This window comes from Bos mutus, chromosome 20 (genome assembly GCF_027580195.1).
Source record: "Bos mutus isolate GX-2022 chromosome 20, NWIPB_WYAK_1.1, whole genome shotgun sequence".
Taxonomy (NCBI): domain Eukaryota; kingdom Metazoa; phylum Chordata; class Mammalia; order Artiodactyla; family Bovidae; genus Bos; species Bos mutus.
The window spans coordinates 67,506,607-67,530,922 of record NC_091636.1 but is presented as its reverse complement, the minus strand read 5'-3'; the positions used below and the strand labels follow the sequence as shown (position 1 = coordinate 67,530,922).

Here is a 24,316-nt window from a genome sequence, read left to right as displayed (position 1 = left end):
CACAGACTGCTTTCTTGGAAGGCGGGGGGGGGGCCGGGCGGACGGGGAGGGGACGTGTTTTCAGTTGCAATTTCCATCCTGAAGATTTAGGAAGGAGCTGATAGGGTCTGGGACGCCTCCTTAATGCATGCAGTTCTTGTATGGGACGCTAAGAATTCGGAGTTCCTAACCAGACGTCGAGAACCGACGTCTGAGGCTTCCGAGCAAGGTAACCGATGGCAAGCTGGGATTATCAAAAAGATTCTGGTGGCAGCGGATATTGGGGAAAACTTCGATTCAAACAAGAGGATGAGGACTTCAGGGTATCCGGGAATTGCTGTAAAGTGAAGATTTTCTCTTTTTTCCCCTTTGAAGAGATTTTAAAAAGATTTGGTAGCAGCCGGCCACTGACGGGAGGCGGGGTCGCTCAGGATTCGGCCAGGCGCTGTGCTTGGCTGGACTTCCGGGGGGTGGAGGGGAAAGAGGCCGAGGAGCGCGGGGCCGGAAGGCAAGTGGACACGGAAGGAGAAGGAGCTGCGGAGAAGAAAGACGTCTGAGAAGAAGGGCTGGTCAGCGGCGACGACGACAACGCCTAAGGAGGCGAACCGCCCCCTCAGGCGCGCCCGCGGCGGCCGGAAGAACTGCTCGGGGTCCGCCCGGCGCGCGGGGACCGCCGGGAGATGTAGTCCTCGGGTCTCCGCCTGGGCCCGGCCGCAGTCTGACGGAGCGCGCCGCTCCAGTTAAAACACGCGCACCGGCCCGTCAGCGTGCGGGGTCCTTCAGGGCCAGGAGGCGCCTGCAGTGACGTCACCTCAGGTCACCTCCCCCCTCGGCGAAGGTTTTTGGTGTCTATCGAAAGCCGTCTACAAAGCAAGCCGGCAAAGGAAGACTAAACCCTACACGGCGAAAGAGGGGACCCGTCCGACGCCTCTCCGCCCTGTGCCGTTTCTTCGGGCGGTGTACCCCCGCCGCCGAGGCGCAGCCCCGCGCCCCGTTTTTCCTCAGGCGGCGCGGCGGGCAGCCCCGAGCCGCGGCATGGGGGCGGAACGAGCCGGGGCGGGGCGGGGTCCTGGCTGAGCGGCGTCGCACGCTCGGGGGGCCGCGCCGGGTGTATCGTTTCTGTCTGCAGCGCCTGAGGTGGCTCTGGCTCGGAGAGCCGTTCTCCCGGCTCCACGGGGACCTCGGTGCACGGATGGACCCGCCCGGACTCGGCGGGAAGCGGCCCGATAGGGCCGGACGGCCCCGACGGCGTCAGCAGAGGCAGGACGGGGCCGAGGCCGCCGGCCCCTGAGGCGCGCGGGCTCCGCGGGCCCGGCGGCGGCACCATGATGCCGGGCGAGACCCACTCGGCGGCGCCGGGGACGGCGGCGGACCTCTCGCGTTGTCAGGGCTGCGCCTCTCTGCAGCAGGTGAGGCGTCTGCCCCTCAGGCCGAGGGCGCGGAGAGGTTGGGCAGGGCCGTGCGGGGCGCGGGGCGGGGGCGGGAGTGGGGGTGAGGGTCGGGCGGAAGCCCCCCTCCCCCTCCCCGTATTGGGAATGGCTACGGCTTCCCTGGTGGCTCAGCTGTTGAAGAATCCGCCTGCAATGCAGGGGAGAGATTCTGGTTCGATTCCTGGGTCGGGAAGATCCGCTGGAGGAGGGAGAGTCTACCCACTCCAGTATTCTTGGACTGCCCTGGTGGCTCAGGTGGTAAAGAATCTGCCTGCAATGCGGGAGACCTGGGTTCGATCCCTGGGTCGGGAAGATCCCTTGGCGAAGGGAAAGGCTACCCATTACAGTATTCTGGTCTGGAGAATCCCATGGACACAGGAGCCTGGCAGGGTACAGTCCATGGGCTTGCAAGAACTGGGCATGTCTTAGCGATTTTCCGCTGCGTTCTTCAGGCTTAGAATCCGGGATTCATTTCCTAGATGCAGCGCTGGTGGAGGGTTGGGGGGCCCCCCGAGATTCCCTTCTCCAATCCCGGTGTTTCCCCCAAGGCTGACTCCGAGGGAGATGAGTGGTGGTCAGAATGCCAAGGGAAGCTAATCTCTCCCAGGAGAAGGTGGTTGATTTTTTACTGTGCCGGGCCGTCCTTCCGTATTTCTTGCTTGTGGGGGTGGTGGGGGCGGGTGCTCATGTGGCCTGCGGGTTGGCCAGGAGGGTCATTCGTTCCCCGAAGGCAGGCGGACAATGCAGGTCTCTGAAGTGTAGCGTGGAGTGTGCGTGCCCCTGGCAGAAGAGGAGCCGCTGCCAGCGTCTGCCTCAGGTCCTGCGGAGTGCTCCTCCCCAGCTGGACTTCTCGCAGCTGTCTGATATCAGGAGTCTCTCTTTTTGCTGCTGTCATCAATATTTTTCAGTGGTAAAGCAGTGCTGTGCACCGCCTGTGCCTGTGTCCTCAGTCGCGTCCAGCTCTTTGTGACCCCATGGGCTGTGTGTGTAGCCCTCCAGGCTCCTCTCTCTGTCCGTGGGGTTTTTTTTTCCAGGCAGGAATATACTGGAGGCGGTTGCCATTTCCTTCTCCAGGGGATCTTCCCAACCCAGGGATCGAATTTGTGTCTTCTGCATTTGGCAGGTGGATTCTTTACCATCTGAAGGTTGTAGTCCAGCACGGTACTGACACGTAATTAAATTACTCCTGTTCTACCTGGTGGTGTAGGCACTAGGGACATAGTGGTGAATAAAGTAGTGGTGAACAGTAATCTTGTAGATAAGGTGTATGTGTGGACGTAAGGTTTGAAGTGTTAGGAAAATAGAGGAGGAGTTGGAGTGGTGGTTTTTCCTCCGCTGGGGGCTGCCCGGAGGGCAGGTTGCTCTTGAGCTGGTGACATTCGGACACGTGAATGATGAGAAGCAGACTGGAAAAGGTGTGGGAGGAGCTTCCTAGGTAGAAGGTTTGACAGGTGATCGAGTTTTGGGGTGAAAAGGAGCGAGGTGTCAGGAACTGGAGGAGCTCCGGTTGGGGCAGAGGCAGAGCTCTGTGAAGGCAGGAAGGAGTGTAGGCCCCGAGGCTATCAGAGAAGCTGAGGGTTTGGGGTTTTATTTTTCTAACAGCATCATCTATGAGCTAATACCAGACATTTTAAGGGCTGGGAGCAGGGAGGGAGAGAAGAAAGTCCTGCCCTGGCACTCTGAAATAGAGGAGGAACTAATGGGAAAGTCACTGTCTGAGCTGAGATGTCTCATGGAGGCATTCATAATGTGCTTTTGTTTTTCCCTCAAAACCCAGGTCCATGAGGGAAGTTCTCTTGAATCTTTTGTAAGTTGTATTTGTTCTTTGGGCTGTTTACTCACTCAGCAAATGTTTTTTGATTCCCTCCTGTGTTTTAGGAAGTACAGGTACAGCAGTGGGTGAAAAGGCAAATATTCTTCATCTCTTAGAGCCTCTATGTTAGGAGGTAGGGGGAGGAGATAGTCAACAAGTTATGTGAGAAGGTAATAAACATGTTGGAAATAAATTGAGCAGAGAAAGGAGGCAGAGGAATAAAAGGCTGAAGAAAGGGCCAGTATCTGGTAGAATTTAAGTAGGGAGTCCTGGAGGCCTCAGGGAGGTTGTCTTTGGGCAGAGAGGGTGAGGATAAGCTCTGGAGATGTCTTTGGAGAGGAGCACCCCAGACGGCAGAGAGGTCGCTGTGGTGGCCATTCACTCATGTGCTTGGGAAGACGTGGAGGCACAGCAGCTGGGGTGGAGCGCGTGCTGGGGTCTTGGTCGGTTTGGGGCCGCCCTGGCCAGGTGACAAGGGATTCACTCCTCACAGTCACGGTGGCCGCCAAGTCCAGGATCCAGGGACTGGCGGATCTGCTCTCTGATTCCTTCCTGCTGTGCCCTCACTTGGCAGTGCTCTGGGGTCTCCTTCGTAAGAGCACAGATTCCATCCCCAAAGGCTGTGCCGTTCTGACCTGTTTACCCAGCAGAGGACCACCCTGCTGTGCCCGTCCTATTGCTGATTATTCGTCAGTATATGAATTTGGTGGGGGCACGATGACCTACAGAATTTGATGAAGTTAGAACAGAGGCTGACCGGGGACGCCCTTCGAGACTGTCATAAGGATGTTGGCTCTTCTTCTAAGAGGACAGTGAGTCACAGGCTTTTCTGTAGGAGGACGATGAATGTAAATAACCCACTGTCCAGTTGTGGGTTCGAATCTCCTTCAAAGACCTGGTCTTCATTCAGAGTAGCAACTGCATCCTCCTGGTGGCTCGGGCAGAAACTAGATGTCCCCCTTGGTTCCTCACTTTTCTCTCACACCTTGTGTCCAGCCTATCAGCTTACTGTCAGTTCTTCTCCTGGTCCACCCGTTTCTCCCTTTCCCCACTGCTTCCCCTCTCATGTGAACCCCTGTGATCTCTGGCCCAGAAGCTGTTGCAGTCGCCTCCTGGGCACCTCCCTCCTTCCTGCTGCGCCACATTCTTCTGTTGGTTCTCAAGCCAGCCAGCAGCCGTAGGGGTCGTCCTCTGAGGTCTCTAAGTACAGGAGTCTGCAGGACTTTTCCAAAAGGGGCAGGATTGTAAATAGTTAGGTGTTGTGGTCTCCTTCACCGACACTCAGCTCAGCCTGTGTAGTGTAGAGACACCCACGGGTAGCACTGGAGGGATGGGTGTGGTTATGCTCGGGGGAACCCTTGTTTGTGGGATGGGACAGGCACTGAAAGTGTGGACTGAAGCCCCAAGGGGTTTCAGCTGTGTTCGTGTCTGGACGTGGAGCCTCCAGGTACCACGATCCCCTCCGGGGAAAAAGCAAAGCGGCTAGGTCAGATGGGCTCTGAGCTCACTGTGAGAACCGTAGTTGGGGAGAAGTGGGGACAGGAGAGTGGAGGAGTGTGTGCTGTCCATGCCTGCTGGTCTCTAAGGTGGATATGGGGTCATGAGGCCAGGAGCAGCAAACAGACGGAGGTAAAGAGGACGCGTGTGGGAGATCAGGATGGGGGAGCCCCGAGGGTGAGAACAGGCGTTTGCCAGTCAGCAGGCCTGCGGTCGGCCCCGCAGCAAAGACGTTTCTGCAGGATTGCGTAGTACCACAGCTCGTTGTGTGTCTCAGAGAGAGAGGGTATGTAGAGAGCACACTTTGCTGTGAGCTCTGGTGCACCGAGACTCCTGGGTCTTGCAGAAGTTTACCACGCACGTCAGGGGTGTCTGCCTGCAGGAGCCCCCGAGCCAGCGCTGTGGCTCCCTCCTGAGCCCCGTGGAGGCCGGTTGTCCCCATGGAGCGGTGCTCTGTGTGGGCTGCTCGGCTTCCTCCCCGTCTCACTCCTCCCGGCCCTCTTCTCTCTCTCTCTCTCTTTCTTACTTTGGTCATGCCTCTGGGTTGCAGGATCTTAGTTCCCTGACCAGGGATTGACCCCGAGCCCTCAGAACTGAAACCCTGGAGTCTTAACCACTAGACTGCCAGGGAATTCCCTGCCCTCTTTTTCTTTAGCAGGTGCAGAGATACTGCTTTTGTGGCTTGATGTAGAAGTTTATAGATGGACCACGTTTTTCCCTAGCCTCTGACATCACGTCATCTGTCTTCTCACCCTTACTGGTTACGATGGTTGATCACTGACCTGTAGCCCAGTGTCCGTATGGGTTGCCACACTTTGGAAATCCTAAACCTGTGTGGATCCTCACACTGGTGATATTATGTACCGTTAAACAGATCTTACGCTGAGAGGTTTTAACTCAAGCTGGCGGAAGCCCCTTTTTTCTGGTGAAGGAGAGGGCCTCTCCACCCACCTCCCTGCCTTTTTTTTTTTTACCAGTTTTGGTTATTGCAGAGCAAAACATTTTAATTCTCTGGAGAATCCAGATGAGAGTTTGAAGCGCATAGTTACACCGTTCGGCTTGTGTAACCAGAATAGATTCAGAATAAATGGTGTTCGGCCGTCCTTGGAGCGGCCGAGCCAGCTGTCTGTATGAATCGGCGTTGGACCCCCGCTGACAATCGCCAGTGCTTCCGGCTTCCATTACTTGCGACTTGAAACACGCTTGCATCTATACATACCGACGTGTGAGTGGTCACAGCAAATTCTCAGAGTCGAGATTCGGTCAGTGAATGTTTTTCGAGCGTCACCATGTTTGTGAGACTGTGGTGTGTGTTGGAATTGAGTGTGAACAGAGGAGGCGTAGAGTGTGTGTAGTGGTTGAGGTTACAGATGAATGAAACAGCGTCCACAGCGTACGTGTCTTGTAATGAGTGCTTACTGAGAAAATCTGAGTAAAAGGTGGGACCCACGCAGTTCAGACCGTGTTGGTCAGAGGTCAACTGTTCTCTTCCAGGGGACGTTCAGGGTAGGTGCTCTGGGAGCATCCAGGAGGGGCAGCTGAAGGCTTCATGGAGGAAGTGAGTCTAGGCCTGAAGAACCATTTGTGGTAAATGAGAGGGAAGAGATGGAAGGGGAGTGGTGTGGGCAGAGGAGGCATCCTGGGCAGAGACTAGGAGGGGAACGGCGGAGTCTCTGAATGATCAAGCCCCAAGAAGAGGCCCTCGAGGCTGAAGCCTGCCCTCCCCAGAGCCAGAGCCGCTCAGCGGCCCCCGAGGGTGGGTGCAGGTGGAGGGGTAGGTGTTCCCACTGTGCCAGGGGGCATCACCTGGGGCCCTGGCTGACCGCTCAGGGGACAGGCTCAGCCCTCATGAAGCTCGACCAGACTCCATTCAGCCGCAGTTGGTAAAAAGGTAGCAAACAGGAGGAGGAAACACAGCTCATTGGAGAGGATTCAAGCTGGTCATTTAGCGAAGTCACCCACAGCACAGCAATCAGAGAGATTTGTGGTTTTTAAAAAGAGTTTATTTTGAAATAGTTTAGAACTTCCAGGAAAGTTGCCAGAAGAGTACAGAGAAGGCTGATATTCTGTTCATCCTATTCACAGGTGGTCAGGATGTTTGTGTTCAGGTCCTCGTTGGTCTACACACACACACACACACACACTCCTACACACACACACTTTGTCCCCGCTCCACATTCTCGTTGGTCTGTACACGCACACACTCCTACATACACACACACTTTGTCCCCGCTCCACATTCTCGTTGGTCTACACACACACACACACACACACACACACACACACACACACACTTTCTCTCCGCTCCACATTCTCGTTGGTCTACATAGACACACACACACACTCCCTCGCACATACACTTTCTCCCCGCTCCTCATTCTTGTTGGTCTACACACACTGACACTCCCTCACACACACACACATGCGCACACACACATACACTTTCTCCCCGCTCCACATTCTCATTGGTCTACACATACACACACACTCCCTCGCACACACACTTTGTCCCTGCTCCACATTCTCGTTGGTCCATACACACACACACACCCACACCCACACATATACATACACACACACTTTCTCCTCGCTCCACATTCTCGTTGATCTACACACACACACACACACACACTCCACTCCCTCGCGCACACACTTTGTCCCTGCTCCACATTCTCGTTGGTCTACACACACAAACACACACACAAACACGCACACACACACACTTTGTCCCTGCTCCACATTCTCGTTGGTCTACACACACAAACACACACACAAACACGCACACACACACACTTTCTCCCTGCTCCACATTCTCGTTGGTCTACACACACACACACACTCACTCCCCACACACACACTTTCTCCCCGCTCCTCATTCTTGTTGGTCTACACACACACACACACTCCCTCACACACATACACATGTGCACACACACATACACTTGTCCCCGCTCCACATTCTCGTTGATCTACACACACACACACACACACACACACACTCTCCCCGCTCCACACTCAGTGTGCTTCCTCAAGATCTGAGCGCTTTCCAGCAGAGCCTCAGCTCTCCCATCGGGCCAGAAGCCTTCATGCCCACTTCCCTCTGGCCTCTCCATGTAGCTGTGATTTCCCTCAGGTCACTATCTGTAGACCCCTCCGAGGGGCCTGCATTAGGCCAGGTGTGGCTTCCCCTCCTGGTGCTAGAGCCCATCAGGAGGTGTATCGTTATGTTGTCGTGTCTTCTGCCTTTTTCCGTCAGTCTCTCTCTCGTGTGCGGGGAAGTTCCAGTACAGCCTTGTCTTCTCTGCGAAACACTTGGCCGGGTCTGGAGACGTTTGGGCGGTTACCCTGTATTAGCGAGCTCCACAACTGCCCCGAGTTTGGTGACGCCCATAAGGGGCTGATCCAGGGTTAGGTTAGTGGTTTATTGCGGTGAAAGCAGACCCAGGAAAGGCGAGCTAGATGCCAGTGGAGGAAGCCAGCTGAGCGCTTGATTCAAGGGTTGTGCAGCTGTGTGTTGTGACGCATGTCAAGTATTGTCCGGCAGGGCTGCTCATTAGAGACTCCGAGCCCAGAGGCTGCTGTGGTCACATGGCCACGTGGTCGTGCCTGCCTACGTGCCCAGGTGCCGGTCTCCCGGGAGGAAAGCAGTTTTCAGCAGCAGCCATGTCGCATCGTTGGGCCACTAGGTACCACTCTTAACGGTTTGGGGAATGGTGGGAGCCCTTCAGAAAGCTAGGTTCCCAGATGCCAGCCAAGGCCCCCCTCCTCGCAAGCAGGCCTTTCTGAGGACCGCAGTCTCAGGCCTGCCCTGTGGGCTCTGGTCTGCACCAGCCCTGGGGGGTGGACAGCCTCTGGCCATGGGGTGAGGAGTGACTGCGAAGGTGGCAGGCCTCCCACGGCGGGAAGGGCACTCCAGAGTCAGCTGAGAACCTTCCCTCCCCGAGCATCAGTGCTCACAGGCTGACTCAGGCAGTTTACTTAGCCTGCTGTCAACCGTGTGTTTCCTTATTTGCTTGATGTCTGCGTGTTGTAACACCACTTGCCTAACTCGAGGGCCATCCCCCGCCCGCCTCTCAGCCCCGGGCCCTCGGTGCCCCCCGCCCCGCGTGCACAGCTGCTGTGTTGAGGGAAGACGGGAATTGGAGAGGATTGCTTCTCTCCCCTTTCCCTTGGCTCTCTGTGTCCTCACTGACTCTCAGGGCTGGGACCTGGCTGATGGGAACCGCTCACTGTGGAGCAGGCTGCAGGACCCAGGGGGCTGCTCTGGGGGCTGGGTCAGCGAGCACGGGAGTGAGCACGATGGAGCCGGAGGAGCGCGCGCTGGAGGCCGAGGAAAGCCGAAGGAGGGAGTTAGGACAGCAGAGGGGACTGCGGGGACTTGAGGTTTCCAGGGGACGCTGGGGCAGCAGTCCCCGAAGGAGAGGAAGCTGTGTTAGCACAGAGACAGCGGGAATGGGGTCCCAGAAGGAGAGCACGGGCCGCGGAAGGAGAGTGGTCTCAGGACACCCCCGCCTTCACCTTGGACCGCGTCCGCCCTGGAGGCTGGGCACCGGGAGGGTGCGGCGTGCGCACGCGGGCGATCGGTCAGCGGGGCCTGCCGCCCTCTGCTTCACGCGCGGTCACTCTTCCCAGACGCATCACTCGCGGCCTTGACCGCGGGCGGGGTTGGAGAAGCACCGGAGACTGTTCCATGAGGTCAGGGCAGCGGCAGACCCGCCGGCCGGGCAGAGAAGGAGGTAGGGGCTGGGGCGCGGCGGCCACCACGGTGCACTCCTCACCCGCTGTGTGCTGCTTTCCTGGGTAGTGCTGTGCTTTGTGATTTTAAGCTTTTAAAATGTTAAGTTTTTAAAATCTGTGTGAGCATAGTTTAGAAAGACAGGTAGACGCACCATATTTGTTAAGCCCCCAGCCAGCCTGTCCGTGTTCTCAAGAGACACCAGTTTTGTTTGCACTCTTGCATATTGTTGAATAAAAGAGGTATGTGGCTACTTCTTGTTTTTCAGTTTCAGACATATTTTTCTATTTCTGCCTTTGGAGGGTGAGGCTGGAGCTGCACCCATCACCCCCTGCACCCCCAGTGGAAAAAACAATCCTCTCAGTGTAGTTGTGATGCCCCTTAGGTCACTATTCAGAGTTGACATCATTATGACTGTTTGTTAGAGCCAAATATGGGGTAAATTGCAGTTATTTTTCCTCATTTGTGTGTTTTCTAGTGTTTTCCCTGATTAATAGCTATATCCTTAATTCAGTGGATTAATCTTGAAAATGTTAATATGGCAGAGATGAAGTTAAATGCTTTATATGACTCCTTCTGTTTAATCCTGATAGCATGCCAGGTACATCACCTGCCCCACCCCCAAACACACACACAAACCAGGGTTTCAGTCTCCTTGCCTGTAAAATTGGAGATCGTACTGAGGCAGGGCAAGTTAAGTTGGTTTGCCCAATGCACCCTTCTAGAAAGTGGCGTAAGAGGAATTTAAGCCCAGCTGTGTGTAACCACAGAGCCTGAGGTTTCTGGAATGTGTCTGGCACAGTTCTGGACATTACAGAATGGCCCCCGGAAGAAAGGCTGGGAAGATGAGATTGACTTGCAAAGAACTTGAAAGAGAATTGGGGGTGGGTGGGAAGAGGTTATTTTAAAAAGTAATCCATCTCAGTGCGCAATGACACCGTGTTCCCTTGCAGCTCTCTGTCAGTCAGAACAGCTTAATGCCTTCGTTCTACCGGGTCTTCTGTCGTTTTATCCTTAAGGAGAAACATCCCCTCTGAGCCCTTGGGCCTGCCCCAGACTGGTGTACAGCTCCCCTGTGGGGTTCTCCGGACCTCTCTTTTGTGCCTGCCTCGTCCTCTCTTCTTTTATCTCATGATTAGGGTGGGCTCTGTTCACGTCCTTGGGTACCTCCTGAGCAGGGGCGCCTGGGGAGTGAGTTTGCGGAGACTGCAAGTGTTAGAATGTCTGTTTTCCATCGTGATTGATTGATAGCTCGTGTGGAATTTTACCTTGGAATTCGTTTTCCCCCAACATGCTAAAGGCTTGCTTTCTCAGGTCTCTAGTTGATTTTTGGAGTCGGAAGATATTCTGATTCCAGGTTCTTTGTATGTGACTTGTGTGATTGTATTGTTTGCAGCCAAAGATGGAGAAGCTTTATACAGTCAGCAAAAATGATACCAGAAGCTGACTGTGGTTCAGATCATGAACTCCTTATTGCCAAATTCAGACTTAAATTGAAGAAAGTAGGGAAAACCACGAGACCATTCAGGTATGACCTAAATCAAATCCCTTATGATAATACAGTGGAAGGGAGAAATAGATTTAAGGGCCTAGATCTGATAGAGTGCCTGATGAACTATGGACTGAGGTTCGTGACACTGTACAGGAGACAGGGATCAAGACCATCCCCGTGGAAAAGAAATGCAAAAAAGCAAAATGGCTGTCTGGGAAGGCCTTACAAATAGCTGTGAAAAGAAGAGAAGAGAAAAGCAAAGGAGAAAAGGAAAGATATAAGCATCTGAATGCAGAGTTCTAAAGAATAGCAAGGAGAGATAAGAAAGCCTTCCTCAGCGATCAGTGCAAAGAAATAGAGGAAAACACCAGAATGGGAAAGACTAGAGATCTCTTCAAGAAAATTAGAGATACTAAGGGAACATTTCATGCAAAGATGGGCTCGATAAAGGACAGAAATGATATGGACCTAACAGAAGCAGAAGATATTAAGAAGAGGTGGCAAGAATACACAGAAGAACTGTACAAAAAAGATCCTCATGACTAAGATAATCACAATGGTGTGATCACTCACCTAGAGCCAGACATCTGAAATGTGAAGTCAAGTGGGCCTTAGAAAGCATCACTATAAACAAAGCTAGTGGAGGTGATGAAATTCCAGTTGAGCTATTTCAAATCCTGAAAGATGATGCTGTGAAAGTGCTGCACTCAATATGCCAGCAAATTTGAAAAACTCAGCAGTGGCCACAGGACCGGAAAAGGTCAGTTTTCATTCCAATGCCAAAGAATGCTCAAACTACTGCACAATTGCACTCATCTCAGACGCTAGTAAGGTAATGCTCAAAATTCTCTAAGCCAGGCTTCAGCAGTATGTGAACCGTGAACTTCCAGATGTTCAAGCTGGTTTTAGAAAAGGCAGAGGAGCCAGAGATCAAATTGCCAACATCCGCTGGATCATGGAAAAAGCAAGAGAGTTCCAGAAAAACATCTATTTCTGCTTTATTGACTATGCCAAAGCCTTTGACTGTGTGGATCACAATAAACTGTGGAAAATTCTGAAAGAGATGGGAATACCAGACCACCTGACCTGCCTCTTGAGAAACCTATATGCAGGTCAGGAAGCAACAGTTAGAACTGGACATGGAACAACAGACTGGTTCCAAATAGGAAAAGGAGTACGTCAAGGCTGTGGATTGTCACCCTGCTTATTTGATTTCTATGCAGAGTACATGAGAAACGCTGGGCTGGAAGAAGCACAAGCTGGAATCAAGATTGCCTGGACAAATATCAGTAACCTCAGATATGCAGATGATACCACCCTTATGGCAGAAAGTGAAGAGGAACTAAAGAGCCTCTTGATGAAAGTGGAAGTGGAGAGTGAAAAAGTTGGCTTAAAGCTTAACATTCAGAAAAGTAAGATCATGGCATCCGGTCCCATCACTTCATGGCAAATAGATGGGGAAACAGTGAAAACAGTGTCAGACTTTATTTTGGGGGGCTCCAAAATCACTGCAGATGGTGATTGTAGCCATGAAATTAAAAGTCGCTTACTCCTTGGAAGAAAAGTTATGACCAACCTAGATAGCATATTAAAAAGCAGAGATATTACTTTGCCAACAATGGTCCGTCTAGTCAAGGCTATGGTTTTTCCTGTGGTCATGTATGGATGTGAGAGTTGGACTGGTGAAGAAAGCTGAGCACCGAAGAATTGACGCTTTTTAACTGTGGTGTTGGAGAAGACTATTGAGAGTCCCTTGGACTGCAAGGAGTCCAGCCAGTCTGTTCTAAAGGAGATCAGTCCTGGGTGTTCATTGGAAGGACTGATGCTAAAGCTGAAACTCCAATACTTTGGCCACCTCATGCGAAGAGTTGACTCATTGGAAAAGACTCTGCTGTTGGGAGGGATTGGAGGCAGGAGGAGAAGGGGACAACAGAGGATGAGATGGCCGGATGGCATCACCGACTTGATGGACACGAGTTTGAGTGAACTCCGGGAGTTGGTGATGGACAGGGAGGCCTGGCATGCTGCGATTCATGGAGTCGAAAAGAGTCGGACACGACTGAGGACTGAACTGAACTGAACTGTGTTCTGAAAGTGTGTGCTTCTGTTTCCTGGTTTGGATCCAGTTGGAATCCGTGTGCTGGACCCTTTCAGTTTGGCAACTCTGGCTGCAGTTCTGGGTTTTTCTTGACTTTCAGTGTTTAATGATCTCCCTATCTTTTCCATTCTTCCCTGAGACTCTTATCAGGCAGGTGACATTTCTTGCACTGACACACCGATTGCTTTTATTTTTCTGAATTCTTTCCTATGTGTCTGCTTTTTTTGGGGGGAGGGGTTTGGAGGACATTTTTTTTTTTTTCCAGTTTTACCACCAAATTTTTTGAGTCTTTTATTTTGTTTTCCTGTTTTTAATTTAGCTGTAACAGTTTTGTTGAAGTATAATTCACATACCATAAAATTCATCCTTTTAATATGTACAGTTAGGTGGTTTTCAGTATATTCACAGTTATGGAAACCGGTTACCACTTGTTAAACATGTCTTTCCTGCCCGTGTGTCCTCTCCAAGAACCCGTTAAGCACTAGCAGTCATCCCGCTTCCCCAGCCCAAGCCCCTGGTGGTCTCTAGTCTGCTCTCTGGCTCTCTGGCTTTGCCTGTTATGGGCAGTTCACATGAATGAAGCATACCGCGTTAGCCTTTTGTAACTGGCTTCTTCCACTTAGCAGGTTTTCAGTGTTCATCCATGATGTAGCATGGGCCATTCATTTCTGCTCATTGTCAGATATTGACATTGTGTGGCTGTACCACATTTTATTTTTTCCTTCATCAGATGATGATTCATCCATTTATCAATTGATGTTTAGTTTATTTCTACTTATTGGCTAGTGAATAAATGCTGCTTTAAATGCCAACTTGTTTCAGTGGTGTCTGACTCTTTTGTGACCCCATGGCCTGTAACCTGCCAGGCTCCTCTGTCTGTGGGATTCTCCAGGCAAGGATACTGGAGTGGGTTGCCATGCCCTCCTCCAGGATACGTTGTCTATCCAGGGATTAAACCATCAAACCCATGTCTCCTGCATTAGTAGGCAAGTTCTTTACCCCTAGCACCACCTGGGAGGTGCTTTAAATAAGAGTGTACAAACTGGCCTGGACATATGTTTTCACTTCTGGGTGTATACCTTGGAGTGGAATTGCTAAATCATATAGTCAGCTGTTCAACATTTTGAGGAGCTGTGAAGTTATTTTCCAGAGCAGCTGTACATTTCCTGTTCCACCAGCAGTGTTAGGAGAATCCCAGCTTCTCTGTGTGCTCGCCAGCACTTGTTATTTTCTGTAATTTTGATTTTAGCCGTCCTAGTGGCTATCTGTTTCTGATTTTTAAGAGCTTCTAAAATTTTTTCTAAGAATGGCCACAAGAGACAAGGGTGATTTCTCAGTTTCACTCGTGAGGAAATATAAATGAAAAACACGGCTCTGAGATGATCGCGCTTCCAGCTATCACTAATGCAGGGAGCCTGTTTGGATTTGAAAATAGATGTGTCTACCAGAAGACTGGGCAAGAAATATATTGCCCAGTGTGTTATTAACAATACGGTAAAGACTGAAAAGGACCCAGCCTGGTCTTCAGTAGGAAAATGGTGAATTGAATACATCCAAACATGTTTTAAATATACAGTGACAGTTCTGAAAAGATATATGCAAAAAGTAAGAGTGACTTTCAACAGGTGTTGAGATTATCAGAAGGTACATACTTTTTAATGTGTCGATTTCTTATTTCAGTAAATGTTACATGTATGATTGCAAAGAAAATGCACATGTTAGTGTAAAGGGAAATTGTCCTGTAATTCTCAAAATAAGTTAGTAAAGACATTTTGGGAATAATTAATGAAAAATAAGTTCTTATTTCTGAAATGTTAATGAGAAAAGGAGACATTAAAGGAAAAAGTGACTTAAAAAATATCTGTTCAATTTTAAGTATTAGAAACATTTTGAACAGTCAATTAATTTTTTCCATCAAATTGGTAGCAATAATTTAGAGCCAAATTTGTAGTTGTCCCAAAAGTATAAAGTAGATCCTTGTAAAAAGAAACTTCACTGACTCTTGACCCTATTTTAATATTCCTATTCATCTTTTCCATGTTATTTTTCATTGTTTGCTGTTTTTAAGAATTTATGTGTATTTTTGGATTAAGTCCTTTTGGAAATAATGCAGACTGAAGTGTGTGAGTGAACTAAAACTGACTACTTATTGAGCTCTCGCAGTGAAAAAGCACACCCAGTCAGAGCATCTTGCTGTTGGTGTGTGGTTGTTCAGGTAAAGAAGGAGCTTCTAAGCGATGCAGCAAGGGCCCAGGGTCACACAGAATATCCCTGGGGGGTTATGTGCAATGTGGATAATAGACTCACATATTTCTGAGTTTGTAGAATATAGTGAGCTGTATGTGTGTATTTTATCATAAATGTTACAGAAAAGTTTAAATTATAAAAACAAATGGCTAACTGCAGCTTTTTTTCTTGCAGAATTTGAATGAATACGTTGACGCATTAATTACCTTGAAGCAAAAAATTATTAACACAGAGTGAGTATGTTTCGTGTGTTTGGCTGAACTCCATGAACCTGCCATACAAACTGGAGCGGGTGGTGGTGGTAGCGCCTTGGCCTGAGGGTAGACCTGGGGTTGCTCGCCCGGGGTCTGCGTGGCCTGTGGGGCAGTGCAGCTCCTCGGGGCCTGGCCTGGCCTCGGGGAGGCCTCTGGTCTTACGGGTGTGCACACTTCTCTGCTGTGTGGCCACACCATGTGACTTGCAGGGTCTTAGCTCCCTGGACCACCAGGGAACTCCCAGTGCTCTCAGACCTTTACAGCAAAGCTCAGGGGCTAGGACATAATTTCTGCTCAGCTGGAAATGTTAAAAATTCTAAGAACTTTAAAAATTCTTTAAAGCCTTCTTAGCTTTAGGACTGGATAGATTTCCTGTGGTAGTTCATGGTCATGGTGTGAGATTGTTTTTTTAATCCTTTAAAAATCACAGGAATTTATGGGCAAAGATAGTATTTAGATCAAAGGAATTTTAAATTAAAAACTCATATATGTGCAGAGCTTCTAAGGAATTTAAGGTGGTGTATATGCGTGTGCACATATATTTAATGAATTAAATATGTTGCAGGAAACCTAGGAAGAAGAGTGCTTTGTATATTTTGAAATATGCTTGAAACGTATGTTTTCTAGATTGAAAACTAACATAACTCTTTTCTTTGTTGCAGTAATTTGTTAACAGAATATCAGAAGAAATGTGATGATATCCTTTTACTGGCTTTTTCCTTTGAATTTTTAAGAATAAACAAATGTGACAATTTTCATGGTTATCCTTTGGGAAGCAGTTGTTTACAGATTCAAAGTAGAAAGTGCCTCTAATAAGCTCAGTGAGCAGCTGTCTTCTACTCTAGACACATGCTAAATCAAGGCTGCTCATCTCCTCCTTACAGAATGTTTTGGTTTTGTCATTAATGCTGATTTTCTCAGATTTTGTAAGCTTTTTAAAGAGTCGGTCTTTTTCATTTGCACTGAGGACATCACATATATTCTTTAGGTTTAGGAGTAATGTGAAGCTGAGATGATGCTGCGAGAAGATTTGGGAGTTTCTGTAAGAAATAAACTGTAGGAGTATCAGAATGTTGGGAGGTTAACTTTTGTTCATTAGCTTTGTGATTTGTAGAGAGTAATAAATACTGCCAAGTCATAGTACTCTTGCCTGGAAAATCCCATGGACGGAGGAGCCTGGTGGGCTGCAGTCCATGGGGTCGCTAAGAGTTGGACACGACTAAGTGACTTCACTTTCACGCATTGGAGAAGGAAATGGCAACCCACTCCAGTGTTCTTGCCTGGAGAATCCCAGGGACGGGGGGCCTGGTGGGCTGCGGTCTCTGGGGTCGCAGAGTCGGGCGCGACTGACGCGACGCAGCGGCGGCGGCAGTGGACTCCCACTACTCGTCTCCTCCCCTCTCCCCGTGTCCGCAAGTCTGTTCTCTGTCTCGTTCTTTTTGTTGCCCCGTAAATAAATTCTTCAGTACCATTTTTCTAGATTCCATATATACGTGTTAGAATACAGTATTTATCTTTCTTTTTCTGACTCACTTCACTCTGTATAACAGGTTCTAGGTTCATCCACCTCATTAGAACTGACTCAAATGTGTTCCTTTTTGTGGCTGAGTACTATCCCATTGTGTATATATACCACAGCTTCTGTACCCAGTCACTGTCGATGGGCATCTAGGTTGCTTCCACGTTCTAGCTATTGTCAGTAGTGCTGCAGTGAACAATGGGATACATGTGTTTCTTTCGATTTTGGTTTCCTCAGGGTATATGCCTAGGAGTGGGATTGCTGGGTCATATCATCGTATGACCTAGTTTTTATTCCTAGTTTTTTAAGGAATCTCCATACCGTCTTCCACAGTGGCTGTATCAGTTCACATTCCCACCCACAGTGCAAGAGTGTTCCCTCTTCTCCACACCCTCTTAAGCATTTATTGTTTGTAGACTTTTTGATGATGGCCCCTCTGACCAGTGTGAGGTGATAGCTCATAGAAGTTTTGATTTGCATTTCTCTGATAATGAGCGATGTTGAGCTTTCCATGTGTATGTTAGCCATTTGTATGTCTTTGGAGAAATGTCTGTTTAGGTCTTTCCCACTTTTTGATTGGCTTGGTTGTTTTTCTGGCATTGAGTTCTATGAGCTGCTTGTATATTTTGGAAATGAATCCTCTGTCCGTTGTTTCATTCGCTGTTATTTCCTCCCATGCTGAGGGTTGTCTTTTCACCTCGCTTAGTTTCTTTTCTGTACTCTTTTGTGTCATTCTGGCCATCTTCTTGTTTATCAGTTTCTCTTTCTATAGGGCAGAGAGTATATTTTATTTCATCAGAAATTTTTGTGAATTTGTCTGTCTTGCAAAGACTGCAGTAATTTAGGATGAAAAACATATACTCCATTAGAAGTTTATGTTCTAATAGAGGAGGATACAGACATGTTATGACCCATAGGCATTTCTATATTGTGATATGAGAGTAGGGTTCTACAGAAATGAAACTTAAAGATGAAACTGCTGTTTTCGGTAATATTTTACTGGCAGCATGATGGGAAATGATGTTATCAAATTGTGCAGATTGTAAAAGTGAAAGGTTTTTCAGATTTTATGTTCTGCCTGTATTTCTTTTCTCAGATCTCCCACATTGCAGGCTAATTCTTTACCATCTGAGCCAACTGTATTCATTAAACATATAGATACATATATGTATACGATTTTAGTAAGTACAGAACTCTTGTTTGCTGGAACTGTGCTCTGGACTCTGAGAAAGGAAAGGCAGGACATGTGGGGATTCAGGGTCGTTTTTGTTAGTTGTTTATTCCTTTGTCTTTGCTTTTGTCTGGAGTTTCATATTAATCATACAATTAATCAAGAATCTTTTAATTTAGAGAAATATATATTTCGACTTACTGTAATGCTGTAAATTAGGAGTAGCTCAGTGAAAAGCTTTTTATCATATGTTATAGGTGGAACTTTGAATGTTGTTTTCTAGAAATTATGATCACCTGTATGTATATTGAACACAGATTATTACAGTTTTAAAGGGAGTTTTATCTTCAGACCCAGTACCTGGTACCTGTAGATAAAGTGGTCACAGTTTTCTTTAACCAGTTTTACAGCTGCAGTTTGCAAGAAGGTAAGCTACCTGTTTTCACAGTCAATGCAGGGTAGACATTTACTGAACTGGATTTCTACACAAATTCAGCAAAGTGCCACATAGCATTGACCCATCATGTAGGCTTTTTTGAGTGCTCATAATAAAAGATGTACATTTTCCTTCCTGTTAAATTGTCTAAATGAATTCTTACTGAGGTCTTAAATTACAGCCTAGGGTTTGGCTTTTCAGTTACTTTTACTGACCATGTGGCTTGAATTGAAGCTTATTGCTATCAGTTACTGTCTCTGAATTGACAGTTTAATGTGGTTCACTGTGTATATTTTAAACAATTTAAAATAATCTTACTTAGAATTTAGTAGTGTTGTATACAATGCTACTGATTACACTTACCAATTAGAAGAAGGCAAAGTGTAGTTATAAAATGAATCAAAAAGTTGCCTGTCGTTTAATTTAAATCAGTGGTGATGAGTTTATTATTGGAAAAGCCACATCACTTGATAGACAGTCCCAGTATTCTTATGTTCTCCAGTGGATTGAGAGCCTGTGGTGTTTGCTTCTCAGATGGCTTTTGATGTACTTTTATTAGAAATAGAGTCATGTCAAAGAAATAAAAAGTGATATGTAAATAATTTTGGTATTTAAAAATACCAAAATAAATAGAACGTGTTTAAAAAGAGATTCTTATTTTCTTTTTTGTTTTTAGAAAAAAAAAGTTGAAACTCACCAGTAGATATATTTAATAATTCATCATAGATACTTCTCATAATAACGTTAATGCTTTGTCCATTTTTAGAGAGAATAGTACTTTGCATCACCAAGTGGAGCAGATGCTTCAGAAAATATCTCCTCTACAGAAATGTCAGGAAGAACTGGGATTTTTAAAAGCTGAATTAGAAGAGAAAAAGGTACCTAAAGTAATTTTCCTATAAAGGTTTATCTTTGGTAAAGTAAGATCTGCTTATTTCCTGTCACTGGGATAAGGGGACGTTGTGTATCTTACTTAACAAGGAGAGAGAGGTGCTAAGACTCTTAAGTGTGCTGCTATCCTTAGAGAACACTGAACTAGTTGACTGATGGCTCAGTCCTTAACAGTAGTTATTAGTGATTAATGTAATGCTGTATTAGTTGCTTTTGGAGAAGGCAATGGCCCCCACTCCGGTACTCTTGCCTGGAAAATCCCAGGGACGGAGGAGCCTGGTAGGCTGCAGTCCATGGGATCCCAAAGAGTTGAACACGACAGAGCGACTTCACTTTCACTTTTCACTTTCATGCATTGGAGAAGCAACCCACTCCAGTGTTCTTGCCTGGAGAATCCCAGGGACGGGGGAGCCTGGTGGGCTGCAGTCCATGGGGTCGCATAGAGTCGGACACGACTGAAGCGACTTAGCAGCAGCAGTATTAGTTGCTTATGCTTTTTGAGAGATTTAGTAGAACCACCTTTTAGCTGTGAATTTGTATGACTTTGTGTCCTGCATAGCTTGCTTTCTCTGTTTTTCTTTCTGCCATTGGGGTGGCTCAGACGGTAAACAGTCTGCCTGCAATGTGGGAGACCTGGGTTCTATCCCTGGTTTGGTAAGATCCCCTGGAGGAGGGCATGGCAGCCCATTCCAGTATTCTTGCCTGGAGAATCCCATGGACAGAGGAGCCTGGCAGGCTACAGTCCATGGAGTCACAAAGAATAGGACACAACTGAGCGACTAAGCACAGCACATAAGTGTAAAATAACATGCAAAAGTTCAAACTTTATTAAACTTAGGAAAAAAATTAGGTTCTCTGTTTCAAAACCCGGTTTCAATAAAACAGTTTTAAGTGCTGTAAACTTATTTTTTAATATAAAATTCATGTTACTCTTATTGGAGCTCTAGAAGAGAATTCATGGCTTTTCCACATTACAAACTCTGAAGCCGATAGGTAGGTGTTTAGTGTGAGACGAGTGGTAGCCACGCTGCTGCCTGTCTCCTTGACCTGGTAGCACTTGTGCCTCTTAGTCTGCAAGTCATGCCGTAAGGTCATGCCGTGTGCCTCCTTGAGGTTTTTCTACTTTAACAGTGCTTGATTTTCCTGTTCGTTTAGAAAGTATTATGTATTTATCTACGTGGTGAAAGAAAACAATCGTGCTGAATTTTGTCTGCCCCTGATGACAAAGTAATGTCATCAATCATACCTGAGAGGAAACATTAATACTGGAGTCAGAGTTGAATAATAAACCCTCAACAGTCAATCCCTTAGTTTGGCTTTCAAAGAATTCCTCAGCTTCTGAATCCTCAGGCCCCTCATCTGTAAAAAAGGGGTCATGAAGACTGTCTCTCCGAGCTCTGGCCGTTGAAGAACCGTGTGCACAGGAGGACTATGTGACTAGGCTCAGTATGTTCCTTTCCCATCCCATGATGCCTGTAGCTGTGCCTGTGGTTGGTGTGAACATACCCCCTTGGTTACCAGGTAGGGTAATGATTGATATTTCTGCACGGTGGTAATAATTGTTGTGTAGTTGCTCAGTTGTATCTGACTCATTGCAACCCCATAGACTGTTGCCAGGTTCCTCTGTCCCTGGGATTTTACAGGCAAAAATACTAGAGTGTATTGTCATTTCCTACTCCAGGGGATCATCCTGACCTAGGGATTGAACCTGCATCTCCTGCATTGGCAGGTGGATTTTTTTACCACTGAGCCACCTGGGGAAGCCCAGTGGCAATAGTAACTTACATTTATTAAGCTCGAAAATTGCTCTAGGGTTGTTGAATTCTAATTGGTTGAGACAAAAATACTAGCTATTCAAATTTACGAAGATTTGGATTTACCTTAAAATTAGCATATTTTAAATTTTATAGCTCTGTTTGACTAGACTGTTAATCATGATACCTCTATTGAGAGTTTGGCTATATCTGTTAAAGTGTTCAATGAATTGTACTTTGGTTTCCTGCCTAAACATTTTATTCATTTGGTTAATTTCATACTATTAAATGATAGTGCTTTAGCTTACCAAAGTCAAAATCAGTTATCACTCATGGTCAGTGACTTTCACATTGGTGAATGTCAATCAATATGTACATTTCAATATATAAAATTTCTTTTCCAGAGTTCTCTAAAGTTGTATCAGGACACTCATCAGGAATATGCTCGTGTGAAAGAAGAATGCTTAAAAACTGATGCTCAGTACGTATTTAAAAATTACTGTGAAAATAAGGCGTCCAAACTGGAAACTGTGTAGTGCTTATATGAGTAGTGTTGTCTTCTCTCTGTCTTTGGGTTTATTCGCCATAATTAATGGGGTGATCTTGAACTAGTCTCGCAACCTTGATTTCCGCATGTCTGGAAATTCTGTGTTAAAGGATTAATAGGATAAAATACCCTGTCGTATGTTGCGGGCTTACACAAAGAAGGAACTCCATAAAAGTTTTATGTCTATATGCGTGTGTGTCTGTGCTACGTTTTCATGGAGAAAACAATTGTCATCTCCTTTTTTTTTAACCAGTCCTTTAACATGTATTATGTGGAATGGGTCTCTTTGTCCCATTAAGGCAAAGGGCTCTTCCAAAATGTCAGTTAACTGTTTTAAAGTCTAATACTACGTTCACATCATTTACAAAGCTTGTGAACTACACGTACAGTTATTTCACAGTAACTCAGGACACTTTCTCAGAGGGTTTCCTACCTTCTCTGACTCAGGAATCTTTCCTAAAACTGAAAAATTGTAGTTTTCTAGCCACTGTCTCCTATAAAATGGTGGTGTGACTGTTTCCATCAGACATGCTTCTTAAAGTAACCTCACCTGATCAGTACATCACCTGGACACATGAGCGTGACTTAGATGAACCACGCTCACCTAAGTTCGAGGCGTGGCATGCCTGATAAACAGAATTTTAAATCCATTTTCCAAACACTGCGTGAAAATAGCGTACCGTTGTTTCTGTGGTTTGCTCTGCCTTCTGAACAGTTGGTGGTGGTAGTGGTGGGTGTGTGATGCTTGTTGTGGCTAACGTTTTGTTACATAAATCTCAGTACTTTAAAAAAACATGTATCACAGATTGTGAGGTTGTAATACGTTTTTTCTGTTAATACTTCCCTAACCATGTTAATATGTACAATTGTGTTATCAGGAAGAAGAAGCTAGAAGCCAAAGTGAAGAAGCTGGAAGGTAATTGGCACCCTGTTACCCCGCTGGTGGGAGCCATCACCCTTGTGCGAGCGATTGGTGTCTGTGCAGGGCTGCAGTTCTCAGTCAGCCGGTCCCGTCCTGGTTGTGACGGCGTATCCCTGGGAGAGCACATTTAGGGTACCCTTAGGCAGAAGGGTGAGCACCACGCTCCTCTCAGTTCCTGAACAGACGTGCAGGTCCTTGTCGTGTTCACTCAGAACACAGCTCACAAGTTCCATGTAAGAAGCAGCAGTCATTCAAAGGAGTTAATTTTGAAAGCTGAATCTCATGGGGCCTTCTCATTTTTTCGTGATGAAATCAGTGGTTAGTAGGAAAAGATACTCCTTTTAATACTCAGAAACTCAAGAGTATTTGGATGTTCATGACTCCCGTGATGGAGAGATCTCTGTGAGGTTCCCTGCACCGGGGCTTTCCGCTTTGTCCCTGACAGTCCACCCACCCACCCCCGTCCCGCCCCACCACCACATGGTCAGGGCCGTGTGTCTGCACTGAGCAGGTGGGGTGCGGACGCCACACAGGGGGGTCTGCTCTGTCCTCCTGTGGCAACCAAGAGCCCTTTCAGGAGTCGAGTTTGAGATCTTCCCTTCTGTTTTTCCCCATTCACTCAGTGGCTGTGATGTGGAGACAGCATCAAGTAGAGACGAGGGGGCCCTGCAGACCCTCCCTGGCCCTGGTCCCCTGCGCGCTCAGCCCGGTGTGGGCCGGGCTGCCCTCTTACTGTGGGCCTTCCTGAGCCTGCACTGCCCTGTTTCCACACCACTAGTGCTCTGCTTCAGAGAACGGTTTACTTTTTTTAGTTAATTTTTTATAAGTATAGTTGATGTATAGCATTGTGTTAATCTCTGCCATACAGCATAGTGACTCACGTAATATAAACATTCTTTTTAAAATAAGCATCCTTTTTTATCTTTTCCATTACGGCTCACACAGCAGATTGAGTTTAGTCCCTGTGCTGTGTGGTAGGACCTTGCTGGTGTCCGTTCTGTGTATACTGGTTGGCATCTGCTAACCCCACACTCACACCGCCTCTCTCTCCGTCCCCTTTGGCAACCAGGAGTCCGTCAGAGAACAGCTTAGTTTCGAGTGTGAATTGAGAATTTGAATAGACGTTGCTGAATATGTTTCCAATTATTAACTTGCCTAAATTGAGCCCAGTTTTTCAGATTTAAGCTCTAAGTATTTTGGTAACAACTTTTCCCCTGATTTGGTTGTTGCAAAAGCATTGTGGCAGTAAGTACAACATCACTGTGTTCCTTCCCAGATGACCTCTCGCTAGTGTGTGGGGATAACTGTCTATTTAAAGACATGTTTTAAAGGGATCCAAAGTGCCTATGAGAGTGTATGAAGCTATTACAACAAACTTCCTTTGAATCAAAAATATATTTTTCATGTGACAAAAACATGTTTCTAGTAAGTGATGAAAGGTTGTTGTTGAATCGTGAAGACACTGGGATTCTTGGCCCCCGGAGGAGAAGAATTCAATCCAGGGCCAGTGATGAGGCTTGATCGCTCAGAG

The 24,316-nt window shown here is 47.4% G+C and overlaps 1 protein-coding gene across 3 annotated transcripts in view; it reads left to right on the top strand.

Annotated features, from left to right (window-relative positions):
* The first annotated feature begins 365 nt into the window (after positions 1 to 365).
* ICE1 (interactor of little elongation complex ELL subunit 1) overlaps positions 366 to 24,316 on the top strand; it is a 63,940-nt gene continuing 39,989 nt past the window's right edge. The window contains exons 1-7 of one of the 3 annotated variants that reach the window (XM_070357753.1): positions 366 to 1,388; positions 15,466 to 15,524; positions 16,208 to 16,242; positions 18,644 to 18,662; positions 19,438 to 19,549; positions 21,721 to 21,797; positions 22,742 to 22,779. In XM_070357753.1, coding sequence (XP_070213854.1) covers positions 1,305 to 1,388; positions 15,466 to 15,524; positions 16,208 to 16,242; positions 18,644 to 18,662; positions 19,438 to 19,549; positions 21,721 to 21,797; positions 22,742 to 22,779 — 424 coding nt within the window. In that variant the 5' untranslated portion in view covers positions 366 to 1,304. Of the gene's footprint in view, positions 1,389 to 15,465; positions 15,525 to 16,207; positions 16,243 to 17,000; positions 18,663 to 19,437; positions 19,550 to 21,720; positions 21,798 to 22,741; positions 22,780 to 24,316 lie in introns of those variants that run through there. The other 2 variants (XM_070357752.1, XM_070357751.1) reach the window with 2 other exon arrangements.